This window comes from Curcuma longa, chromosome 7 (assembly GCF_044706935.1).
Source record: "Curcuma longa cultivar G26 ecotype Majalengka, Jawa Barat chromosome 7, ITB_CL_G26_1.1, whole genome shotgun sequence".
In the NCBI taxonomy this organism is placed as follows: domain Eukaryota; kingdom Viridiplantae; phylum Streptophyta; class Magnoliopsida; order Zingiberales; family Zingiberaceae; genus Curcuma; species Curcuma longa.
The window spans coordinates 1,964,261-1,976,401 of record NC_133867.1 but is presented as its reverse complement, the minus strand read 5'-3'; the positions used below and the strand labels follow the sequence as shown (position 1 = coordinate 1,976,401).

Sequence of the window (12,141 nt, the reverse complement as noted above, 5' to 3'; positions counted from 1 at the left end):
TAGTTTTTACAAGAGACTTCACTTGTATAATTACAACTTGGATGCTAACAGGTCAAACATCTACCCTATTTATAACCCTTATTTATAGATAGTAAAATGACTCTTAGAATATACACTAGAATACACATCTTTTGGGTAGATAATTGATAGTGTTCTTTGATATAATTATTATCTACAATAATTTAAAAATAATCAAACATTAACTTTAATAATTTAACACTCTTTAAAGTGAATTTTGGATAAAGTAAAAAAAAAGGAAATTCTTCGAAAAGTCTTTTGGAGAGATTTTGTGAAAAATATCCTGTACGAAATTGTTACTTCTCACTTCTATCGCTTTTCACGAATGAAAAAAAAACTCAATCGTAATATTTTATATTCTTGTATGGCATGAGATTAATAGCTAATTTAAGTGCATTTTGGTTGCCACAACAAAAATTATTGGCTTATCAACTTGAGAATAAATCTCCTTGGTTAATTGTCTTAGTCAAACATTCTTGACTTGAGTGAAGTTTTAAGCTTTGTATTCTGCTTCAGTAATAGAAACGGAGAATAAATTTTATTTTTTGTTACATCAAGAAACACATGTTGAACCAAACAAGAAAACATACTCTAAGGTAAATCTTTGATCACCCAAATCTTCATATAAAATCAGCATCAGTAAATCCATATAGAAGAAGCTCGCCATCATTCTTGAACAATAAGCCAAGATCAAGAGTTGAATTATTTATATAAGTCTTCCATCTCAAATTGAATAGAAAAAACTAGCATAAAGCATCACCATAAGAAAAAGCATATTTTGTGATCGAAATATCGATCGCTAATTGCATTTAGCGATCAATAATTTTGCAAAATTTTTGGTCGCTATTGACATTAGTGACAGAAATAAATTTCATTGCTAACTTAGCGATGAAATTTTATTTTCATCGCTATTTTAGCTAAAATTTTGACAACATCTCTTTAATTGTGAGATTTAAATCCTATTTACATGTTTACATTCAAATTCACGATACAGATTCAACATTCACGATATACATTCAACATTCACGATGCATTCAAACCATCCATGATACATTCATGTTTACATTACAAACATCCACAATTAATTCAAAATTCGCAAACCATATTACATTCAACATTCACAAACACATTCATTTATCAACAAAGTAATATTTAAAACATCGTACATGGTTTAAAAATAATACAATTATCACTTCCATAACAAAACTATTGGTATAGAAAGTACCAGATGATCGAACCTGAGTTTTGATAATGACAAAGGGTTCAAGTTAAGTATGTGAAGTAACTAATGAACTGAACTAAATGTGCAGGTAGCACAGGAAAGTTCTAGTTGCGGCTAAGCAAAAGAAGTCCGGGTCTGGAGGACTAGACAAAGGAAAATCTAGTTTGGAGGATTAAACAAGGAAGTCCTGATCTGGAGGATTGGGCAAGGAAGATCTGGTTTGGAGGACTGGGCAAGGATATCCTGATTTGGAGGACTGGGCAAGGAAGTCCTAGTTAGGAGGACTGAGCAGGAAGTCTTGGCAGATTAGAGCACCAAGCGGGAAAGTCTAGGCGGGTTTGGAGGATTATATTGGACGTCTAATAGTGGAAGTCCTGAAAACTGAGGATCAAGGCTGAGCACAAGTCCAACAGATCTGGAGGATCGGGTTGGCAAAAGATAAATTCTCTCGAATGGAGTAGGTGAGGACGCATTCTCAGGAAGGGGAATAGAAGACGTCAGTCTGACCTAAGATTTCATTGAAAACCTAAAGTCAAGACCAGACAGTATGCCAAAACTGTCAATTTTTGCTTATGTTTTTATTCTGAACTAACTTGTGATACAGGAAAGAAGGAACTGAAACTTTGAGTTCCGAGTGCCCTTATCTGAATCCAAGTGACGGGACAGTCCAGGCCCCCAGACATCATCCGGTCAAGCCAGCGAGAAATTTGAGGTGGCAGAGTCCCAGTGGTTAGGACACCTCAGGTTCTAGACGTCCAGAAAGGCTCTAGGTGCCCAGATAGGGATAAGGTATTGTGGAGTTAAAGTTGATCCGACAACCTCCAAGTCAGCATCTAGGCGTCCGGAAGGGATACAAGCGTCCGAAAGATGTGGAGTCAGCATCAAAAGTGGATTGACGGGATGATGTGGAGGCACTCGGAAGGACTTCTAGGCTCCCGGATTGGCCTTTATAAGTAGCTACGAGAGGAAACCCTAATAATCAATTCATACGCTACTACAACAACTTTCTGCGTGCGAACAACTAATCTAGTACTCCGTCGTAACGCCAAGAGTTGCACTGACTTCTGCGCTACAACTCTATTTCTATAGTAGGTAATCTTTCCAATTTCACTTGTGTACTTAACTTCTTAGGACGGTAAAGGTTTACCATTCCTAACCCATTTTTGTAAAGCAAAAACTCCTTCTCATAAGGGGGGAGTTTCATAGTGGATTGTCCATTAGAAACGATCAAGGATCGTGAGCCTTGGAGTAGCAGCCTGTGGCTCTAAACCAAGTAAATAAAAATGTACCTTTCTTTTATTTCGCTGCACTTATTTTTTCGCACTCTGATTTACGTAAAATTTTTTAAACGATTGAAAAAGCGACAAAGCGCTATTCACCCCCTCTAACACTCTAACTCGATCCTACAAAAACAAACACATATAGTTTAAATTCATTATCCCATCCCAAATCTCAACAACATCATCATATTTTATCATCCCATCCTACAGTAAGTTGGTTATTAAAAAAAAACACATGATTCAAACTACACTATATTTTCTATTTTGAAACAATCCTGCTATATATGAATCTAAAGTTAAACTACTTATCAGAAGAATGCACAAACTGATAAACACAAGTTTAACATACTTGAAAAGAATACATATCTTAATGATAAAATATAGTATTAAATCCAGTTCTTCAAGTGCTAACCTTTTATTTCAGTATTTCTGAAAAGATGTAATACAATTATAGGTGCATATAATATTAAAATTAACAGAATTATTTTGTATGTTTTACAAGTGATAAATAAAAGTCCCTGGGGCATGATTGAGTTGGTTACTGTATGACAGACTTAAAGTCGGTAAGAGTTAGGCCCATCAGATTGAGGTAAAATTATACTCATTTTAGCTAGTCTGAATTTGATAAATCATACTCATTTAATTGAGGTAAAATTATATTGTTTAAAATAATTTTTAATGTCATCTAATTATTATATTATTAATTTTTTTACTCAACCTGTAAATTCATGAAGGAAAAAGGATGTGAACTTTTTAGGAGTCACTTATAGACTAGTTATAGCTATCAATTTGAGTTAGGTCCGTCAGATTAATCTACCCTATAAAGTAATTTAGGCGGATTGAATTAAAATTTTATCAATTCATTTTAAGATGGGTTGACCCGCCTAGGCTTGTGACCGATGTGGGTTGGTCCGTGGGTTGAGAAAGTTTATTTATTTATTTTAAATTTTAAAATTAAAATAGAAAATTTAATGAATTAGTGAGTTTGATCCGTCTAAATTACAATTTAAGTTTAAAAATTATTATTTAAATTTAAAATTTTCAACTTAATTAATTTAAATTATAATCTAAATTTAAAATTTTTAATATTTTTTTATTTTTTGATAAGCCCGTGGGTTAGTTCGCTTAACCCCCGGCCTGTCTTGGGTTGGTTAGAGATTTTTCAATCCAGCAAGTTAATGGATCGGTCCGTTCTATCCTGTCATATGATAAATTTTTAATGAATTTAGATCGGATCTGTTTGACAGCTGAGTCTAATCATAGGTAGATTGTGGAACAAACTTTTAGAAGTTACCCTAACGCATTACATTTTAGTCCAACGCATTATTTAATTGTACTAACTCACTGCCTACCTAATAAAGCCTCCATTATTTAATGGCATTAACAATATTTCACCACCCATTTTTCCATATTTGCACTCCCCACCCTCCCTCACTCCACATTTAATCAAAATTATTGAATGCGTTTTCCCCCACACCCCTCTAATCCAACGGCTACCATCCCCCCATGCGCCACACTATCCGTCTCGGAGTCGGGCCCCCGTCGCCAGCAACGCAACTGCAACGAGCGCCTCGCGAAACGGTCACCTTTAGGATGGGTCCCGCACTCCGGATGGCGCGAACAACCTCCCATCCCGCTCCGAATTCACAGATTAATGCCACGTCAGCCGAACGGGGGGCTAAGATGCACCAATGAGCGATTATGTTTCCTGGCGGAAACAGAGCGGCGGATCCGAAGCACGTTCCTAATACGTCGGCCCTCAGCTATACGTGGGTGGAGCCCACCTACCCCAGCTTCCCCCACTCTCCCCACAAGCTACGGGTGCCCGCTGGCTCACTGCGTCCCCATTATTTCGCCCGCACTATATAAAGAGCCCGCTCCGCGCTTCTCTTCTCCCCTCCCCTGTCTCCCCTGTATCCGCCTATTTCCTCTTCGTTCCTGCGATCGCTGCGGAGCCATGGTGCGAATGGAGATTCTCTTTCTGCTCTTCTCGGCGTTTGTCTTCTGTTCTTCCTCAGGTGAGCTTCGAATGTTTCCCTTCCTTCTCCGTTCTTCTCTAATCATGTCTCCGTTGCTAAATGTTGTCGGTTTTGGTACGTAGTTGAAGCAGGATTTATTGGTGTGAACTATGGCCGGGTCGCCGACAACCTCCCTCCGCCGGAGAACGTGGTCGCGCTTCTTAAGTCCATCGGCGTCACCAACGTCAAGCTCTACGACGCTGACCCCTCCGTGCTGCGCGCGCTCGTCGGTTCGGGCATCGAGGCGGTGGTCACTGTCCCTAACGAGCTGCTCGCTACTGCTGCCACCCGATCCGACTTCGCTCTCGCCTGGATCCAGCGCAACGTCGCGCTCTACTACCCTTCCACCCTCGTGAACACGGTTGCCGTCGGGAACGAGGTCTTTGCGGACTCGAATAATCTAACTGATTTCCTCGTCCCGGCTATGCGCAACTTTCACGCTGCGCTCGCCCAGCTCGGTCTTGACCGCGTCGTCAAGGTCTCGTCTCCGATCGCACTCACTGCTCTTCAGACTTCGTACCCGCCATCCGCCGGCGCCTTCCGGCCTGACCTCGCAGAGCCGGTGATGCGGCCGATGCTCGAGCTCCTGCGCCAGACCGGATCCTATGTCATGGTGAACGCCTACCCCTTCTTCGCGTACGAGGACAACACCGATGTCATTTCCCTCGATTACGCCCTCTCGCGGCCCAATGCCGGCGTGGTTGATGCAGGCAGCAATCTCCGCTACTACAGCCTCCTCGATGCCCAAATCGATGCCGTATTCGCCGCCATGTCCGCCCTCAGCTACGACGACATCAAGATCGTCCTATCGGAGACTGGGTGGCCGTCCAAGGGCGACAAAAAGGAGGCCGGTGCTGGCCTAGCCAACGCGGCCGCCTACAATGGTAATTTGGTAAGGCGCGTCCTCTCTGGCAACGCAGGCACGCCGATGAGGCCCCAAGCCGACCTCGACATCTACCTCTTCGCGCTGTTCAACGAAAACCAAAAGCCCGGCCCGGAGTCGGAGAGGAATTACGGGCTGTTCTATCCAGATGAGCAGAAGGTGTACGACATCGCGTTCGCGCTCGGCGGCGACCACCGCGGCCGCAGGAGGTGGGATGAGAACAGGGACCGGGCTATATCCCCGGCGCCGGGCACGGTGCGCGTGAGCTCGACCGGGGAGACCTGGTGCGTGGCGAACACGATGGCCGGGGCGGCGAAGCTTCAGGCGGCGCTCGACTACGCCTGCGGCGAGGGCGGAGCGGACTGCCGCGCGATCCAGCCGGGCGCCGCCTGCTTCCATCCTGACACGCTGGAGGCGCACGCTTCGTACGCCTTCAACAGCTACTACCAGACGCATTGGCGTGCCTCGGGCACGTGCGACTTCGAGGGGGCCGCCTTCGTGGTCTCCCAACCGCCCGGTAAGTTCTCTATCGTCTGATCACGGCTCACACATAAAGGGCCAGGAAGGTGCACCGACACAGTTGTCGCTACTTTCTTTACATCGTGGTTTATGGATTTGGTGGTGGCTGTTGCAGGGATGGGGACGTGCTTGTTGCAGCTCGGAGTCTGAGCACCCGACGAGGAGACATGGGTTACGCTCGCCGCTGATCGGCCTTAGACTGGCGTTTACTTAGGCTGACCGTTAAATTAATATTTATTTTATTAGAATTTAAGACATATAAAAGCTATAGTTTTTTTTTATTATTATTTTAAATGTAGTCGTGTGGTTGAAGAACACATGGGAACTGTTGTGAACTTAGTTAAAGTGGATTTGGTGAAATGATGAAAAGCCGAAATTTAGGGTTTACACGTTGCCAGTTAGATTTGGGGTTTAGGGTTGTTGACATTAAATTTTAAATTGAAACTCTAACTTGCTTTTGAAATTGAATCCAATCATTCTGAAAAAATATATATTTTTTTATTTTGGTCCTGAGTTAGGTTTTGAAGATTAGTACTACTTTACGTCAATTAATAAGTATTTATTTATATGTTATCTATTAATTTGATTAATTAAAAATATAGTTAATTTTATATTAATTTTTACCTTTGTCTATTTTCCTTCCATGTCTTATGTACCTTCTTCCAACAGTTGTAATGCCTTTTGCAATCTCACAAGAACATTACCTGTGTTTGGCCCTTTTAGCATGCTCTCCTACTTTTATCATCCTTTAGCAATCTCACAAGAACCGTTACTTGTGTTTGTGCCAAAAGGGATGTATATTTTCATGAGATCATTGATTGTACGCTCTCCTATTTGTACCATCTTTTATTCAACATTAGCAGTAAAAATCTACTTGGCATCTCTTTTGACAGATGAGAGTTAGAAAATAATATTTATTGGTTGCATTCTATTTAGACATTTAGTCAGAAGAATTATAGAACATTTTTTTAAAGTTGGTAGCGCTGGCTTGCAATACATACATACATAATAATGTGTTATATTTCTTTATTAGTTTCAATCGATAATAGTGTCGGTGTAATTATGCTTCAAGTATTTTAGTCCAACTAGATTGTGTTGATGTGACTAGTAAATGTAGGAGCGAAAAAGAATTAGAGGGGAGTAAATAACGCACGTAAACATCTTTTATTTTAAATATTTGTTTTTAGAGTTTAGATTAAGATGTAGCGGAAAATACAATTGTAAAGAATACTTTTATTTTTATTTGATTCATAGTCTCCGACTGCTACTCTAAGGCTTATAATATCTTGGATTGCTTACAAGTGGACAGCGATTAATTTTCTTCTTTTTGAAAATTTCAAAGGCAGAGAAACCCTTTTACAAAGAGTAAGGGTATGGTAACAAACTTACCAACTCTTAAGAAATTGAAAGCACAACATAAGTAAGCTATTATCGATAAAAGGAGAATATGTAGTCTAGCAAAGTTGTCAGAGGAGTATAGCGGGATAAAACGTTTCTTTTGTGCACAAACGAAGACTTGAGGAGTATTGAGTTGATGATCGAAAGCCTTCTTGAGTTACTTTTATAAGGATGGATCGGTTGACTAATCCGCCTGATGGGTCTGTCGATCCCCTCGATAATCAAATCCAAATTCGATTTATCAATCGATTGATATACAGGTTTGGTCGATTAAACTTGAATTCCTACTATTACTTTGCTGCCACATCAGCATCTTGATGTCAATTTTTGGTCATGTTAGCCTCGCAAGGCTTATCCTTGATTGCACAAACCACCATGTCAGAACGTCGAGAATTATCCTTTGTCATGTCAACCTTCTATGACTTATCTTGTCCATATCAGCCATCACGTCAACACTCCAGAAACTTCAACAACTAAGTCATAAACCCATGCTACCATAGCATTCGATTGACTAAACCTTACTATTCGTTCACTCAAACAGTTCAGTCGATCAGTAACTCTAGATTCGATTGCTCGAACCCTGCAACACTGAATTAGCACAATATAAGCAATATATTAAAACTAAGTTGTGATAGTTATCAAACTATTCGATCTTGATTTTGGAATCAAGTAGGACCCTTAGTCGAATCATCGCCTAAGGTTGTCTCCATAATGAGGATTTGTCCTTACTTGTTCTTCTTTTCATAAGAACTTCTCCATTCCAAGAGCTTACCTCTTATCTTATGCCAAACATCATATCCAACTGACCTGTTTGGATTTCTTCTAATTGATGTCAGATCACTCGACCTACTAGGTCTTTCCTTAATTTGATGTCGGATCCTCGTTGACTCATCGAGTTTGTCCTATCAGATAGTAGGCCTAGTTGACTCATCTTGACTTCCTACATGGTATTCAGTTCTTTTGATCTGTCAAGACTTTCTTTTCTAGTATTTGATCCACCTGACTTACTAGGACTTTCCGTTAAGTTTTGCACATTTAATATAGTTTATCGCTGCATAAGATATCTTAACTTTAAATCTTTACCAATATTAAAACTCAAATTCGATTATGGTGCTCCTTGTACCAACGAAAAAAGAGTTTAAGTTAAACTTAATTTGTGTTTTTTTATGTCTTTGTAAAGTGTATAGGTTTAGAAATGTGACAACTAATTGTAAGTACATTGATGATTCAATGAATGACAATTTACTATTACCTAAATCATGCATCATAATTTTATATTTATTAAATCATGCACCTTTTTTCTAAAATACCCCTTCCTCTGTATGTACACTTATCCAATCCACCCAAGTATTGAAGCATATTTAAAATTTTAAAAAATGAGCTATGTTGTATAAAATTTTAAAAGCATTATTTCACTCTCTTAAATAAAGCTAAAAATTTTTAAAACCTCATAGTGGGCTAAATATAGGGTAGAAGCAAGATTGGAAAGCATGATTATGCTCAAGAGAGTCCTAAGAATACAATGATCTTAATTTGGATTGAATCTGATAAATCTAAGATCATCAATGTGTTTTGGTCAAAATTCACTAATGACCTTAGCCACATTCAAATCAAGTTAAATTATGATCAATGCACTCCTAATAGCCTCTAGAGTCTCTTCATGCTCTTCAACTTTGGTTTCACACCCCAGATAGGCTCGTTATGAATTTTTAAAATTTATTCAACTTAGAATAAATTTGGTGTAAATTCACTGTTGAATTAAAGCATATCATATTTACTTAACAATAATATTAATGTGTTCTTGGGACTCTCTTGACTCTGACTATGTCTAATATTTTAAAATCTGAATATTGTATGATCATCAATGAGGCAAAAACTCATTGATGACCTTAGCTATATTGGAATTAATTCAAATCAAGACCAATGCACTTCTAGGAACCTCCTGAATCTCATTATGCCCTTGTTACCTTAATTCAACTTAGGTAACTCACTATTGGACTTAGGTCTATCATATTCACTCAATAATAGTTCTAAGACTCCCTTGATTCTCATCGTATCTAAAATTTTAAAATTTCGATACTATACGATTATTAGTGAGTTTTGGTCAAAACCCACTAATAATCTTAGGAACATCAAAATTAAGCCAAACAAGGACCAATATATTTTTAGGAGCCTTCTGAGTCTCATCATACCCTCAAACCTTAATTCCATAGTCTAGATAACATGTGAGTTTATGAAATTTAGATAACTTAGTGTAATTTTAGTATAAACTTACAATTAGACTTAGGCGTATCATATTCACTCAGCAATAACATGAATGCATTCTTAGGACTCCCCTGACTCTGTCTATATCCAAAATTTTAAATTCTAAATAGCGTACAACTATTAGTGAATTTTGATCAAAATTTATTAATGATAGTATAGATTCCATAATCTAGAATTTTAGATATGGTGAAACTCAAGAGGCTCCTAAGAGGGCATTAACCCTAGTTTAGGATGATTCTGATGTGACTAAGGCTATCCGTGACTTTTGATTAAAATTCACTAATGGATATATAATATTCAAATTTTAAAATTTTGAGCATGATTAGAGTCAGAAGAGTTCTAGAAACACATTGATATTATTATTGAGTGAATATGATATATCTAAGTCAATAGTGAGTTTGTGCTAAATTTATTCAAAGTTGTATAAATTTTAGAAACTCACAATAGACTAACTACTAAGGTTGAAGGGCATGATATGACTCAAGAGGCTACTAGAAGTGCATTGATCTTAATTTGGATTGATTTGGATATAACTAAGACCATCAGTAAGTTTTGATTAAAACTCATTGATAATCGTCCAATACGCATATTTTAAAATTTTAGATACGGTTAGAGTTAGGAGATTCTGAGGAACATATTGATGATGTTTTGAGTGAATATGATATGCCTAAGTCCAATAGTGAGTTTATACAAAATTTACTCAAAGTTGTATAAATTTTAAAAACTCATAACAGTCTATCTACGATCTGAAATCAAAGTTGAAGGGCATGATGAAACTTAGGAGGCTACTAGGAGTGCATTGGTCCTAATTTAGGATTGATTCAAATGTGGTTAAGGCCATCAATGCTTTTTGGTCAAAATTCATTGATGGTCTTAGACTTATCAAATTTAATTCAAATCAAGATCATTATATTCTTGAGACTTTCCTAAGTGTAACTATGCCCTCCAATCTTGATTTCACCCCATATTTAGTACACTATGAGATTTTTAAAAAAATATAGCTTTTTAATAGCGCTTTCAAAATCCTATAAAGCGTGACCCATTTTTTTAGATTTTAAATGTGCTTTGGTGAATCAAATAAACATGTGATTTAGTAAATATGAAAGTATGGTGCATGATTTAAGTATTAGTAAAAGTAAGTAGGTATGTAGTTTAGTAAATTATCTTTTAATAAATATTGAGATTGAAGAAGTCCAAGTAGATCAAAGTTAACCTAATACTCAATAGATGAAAAGATCCAAAGGTCTTGGTGAGTGAGAATTAAAATAAATATTAGTAGATTAAAAAATTTAAGGGAACTTCTTTTTAGTAGATCAACAATAGGTGTCATTGAAAAAGACTTAGTGGCGAGACCTTTAGACAGATGATAAGACTTGGAGGTGAGACTTTTAAAAAATTAAGATAAGTAAGTCTTAAGAAATTACAAGCAACTATACAACTTTACCTATGCATACACTTGACTAATTTAGATTATAGTCAATGAATAAACTTCATCTCGAGATAATTCGAGATCCCTAAGTTTTTGTCATTGAAGGTTTGTTTCAGTCGATTAAATAATCAAATGGATTAGGTAGTCGATTATAGACATTTTGCTCATGAACAAAAATATTTTGTTTTAACTTAAATCAACTTAATGATAATTTAATCAACTAGAATAGTTTGAATTGATTAAGAAATCAACTGCCAAAAATAAATTATCTTTTATTTGAATTGAATGAAGAGGTCATTGTAAGGACCTTGTGAGCTAGAAGGGGGGGGGGGGGGGGGGGGGGGTTGAATAGCTTCACTTGATCAAGCTCGAACTTTCGTCGCTGAAGAAATTACTCTCTACACACCTTCACAACTCAACAATGCTAATAAGGAAGGATTTTACTTGGTATCCGCCTCCTTGAGGCGACTAATCCAAGGATCTTCACTCAACTCACTCTTCCACTATATCCTCTCCTTCTCGGACAAACCCCGAAGGCGGAGAAACCTTCTTACAACAAGTTACACAATGTATACAAACAACCAAGCAACAAAATGAAGAAGAAGAGAAGAGAAATTACACAATGAGAATGCTTCTTCTTCTTCAAGAGATTGCTCCAAGCTTTAGGGTTGAACACCAGCTGGTTTCTTGATCACTAGGGCACAAACACTTGGAGCTTGAACAGTGTTGAGTGTCTCTTCCACGAAGTGCACTCACCATTTAAACCAGTTCAGTTTTTAAGTCATCAGTCGACTGGATTTACCATCCCAGTCGACTGATTTAGTCAAACCAGAAAACGGCCACTGAACTGCTGAAGTCACGCCTGATTTTTATCAGAATTCAAATTTCAGTCGACTAATTTTTCCCATCCTAGTTTTACTTCAGTCGACTGATGTGGGTGATCAGTGATCATTTAACCTTCTGTTTGCTCCCCAGTCGACTGAATACACCGAGTCTGAACTGCTCTTCTGAAGCTCACCGAAACAACTGTCGACTGGCCTTCAAGATCAGTCGACTGAACAAAGGAAATGACTCGACTGGCATGTATTTCAGTCGACTAACGACGACTG

At 38.2% G+C, this 12,141-nt stretch overlaps 1 protein-coding gene across 1 annotated transcript; it reads left to right on the top strand.

Moving 5' to 3' along the window:
• The first annotated feature begins 4,444 nt into the window (after positions 1 to 4,444).
• LOC141832146 (glucan endo-1,3-beta-glucosidase 12-like) lies at positions 4,445 to 6,414 on the top strand. Its single transcript, XM_074719634.1, has 3 exons — positions 4,445 to 4,538; positions 4,622 to 5,938; positions 6,056 to 6,414. Exons 1-3 carry the CDS (start codon positions 4,478 to 4,480, stop codon positions 6,088 to 6,090), a joined length of 1,413 nt encoding a protein of 470 aa, XP_074575735.1. The 5' UTR covers positions 4,445 to 4,477; the 3' UTR covers positions 6,091 to 6,414.
• Positions 6,415 to 12,141: the final 5,727 nt, after the last annotated feature.

Coding starts and splice junctions, on each gene's coding strand:
- LOC141832146 (XM_074719634.1), top strand. CDS start 4,478: ATGGTGCGAATGGAGATTCTCTTTCTGCTCTTCTCGGCGTTTGTCTTC. Junction 4,539..4,621: donor TGTCTTCTGTTCTTCCTCAG/GTGAGCTTCGAA, acceptor TTTGGTACGTAG/TTGAAGCAGGATTTATTGGT. Junction 5,939..6,055: donor CGTGGTCTCCCAACCGCCCG/GTAAGTTCTCTA, acceptor TGGCTGTTGCAG/GGATGGGGACGTGCTTGTTG.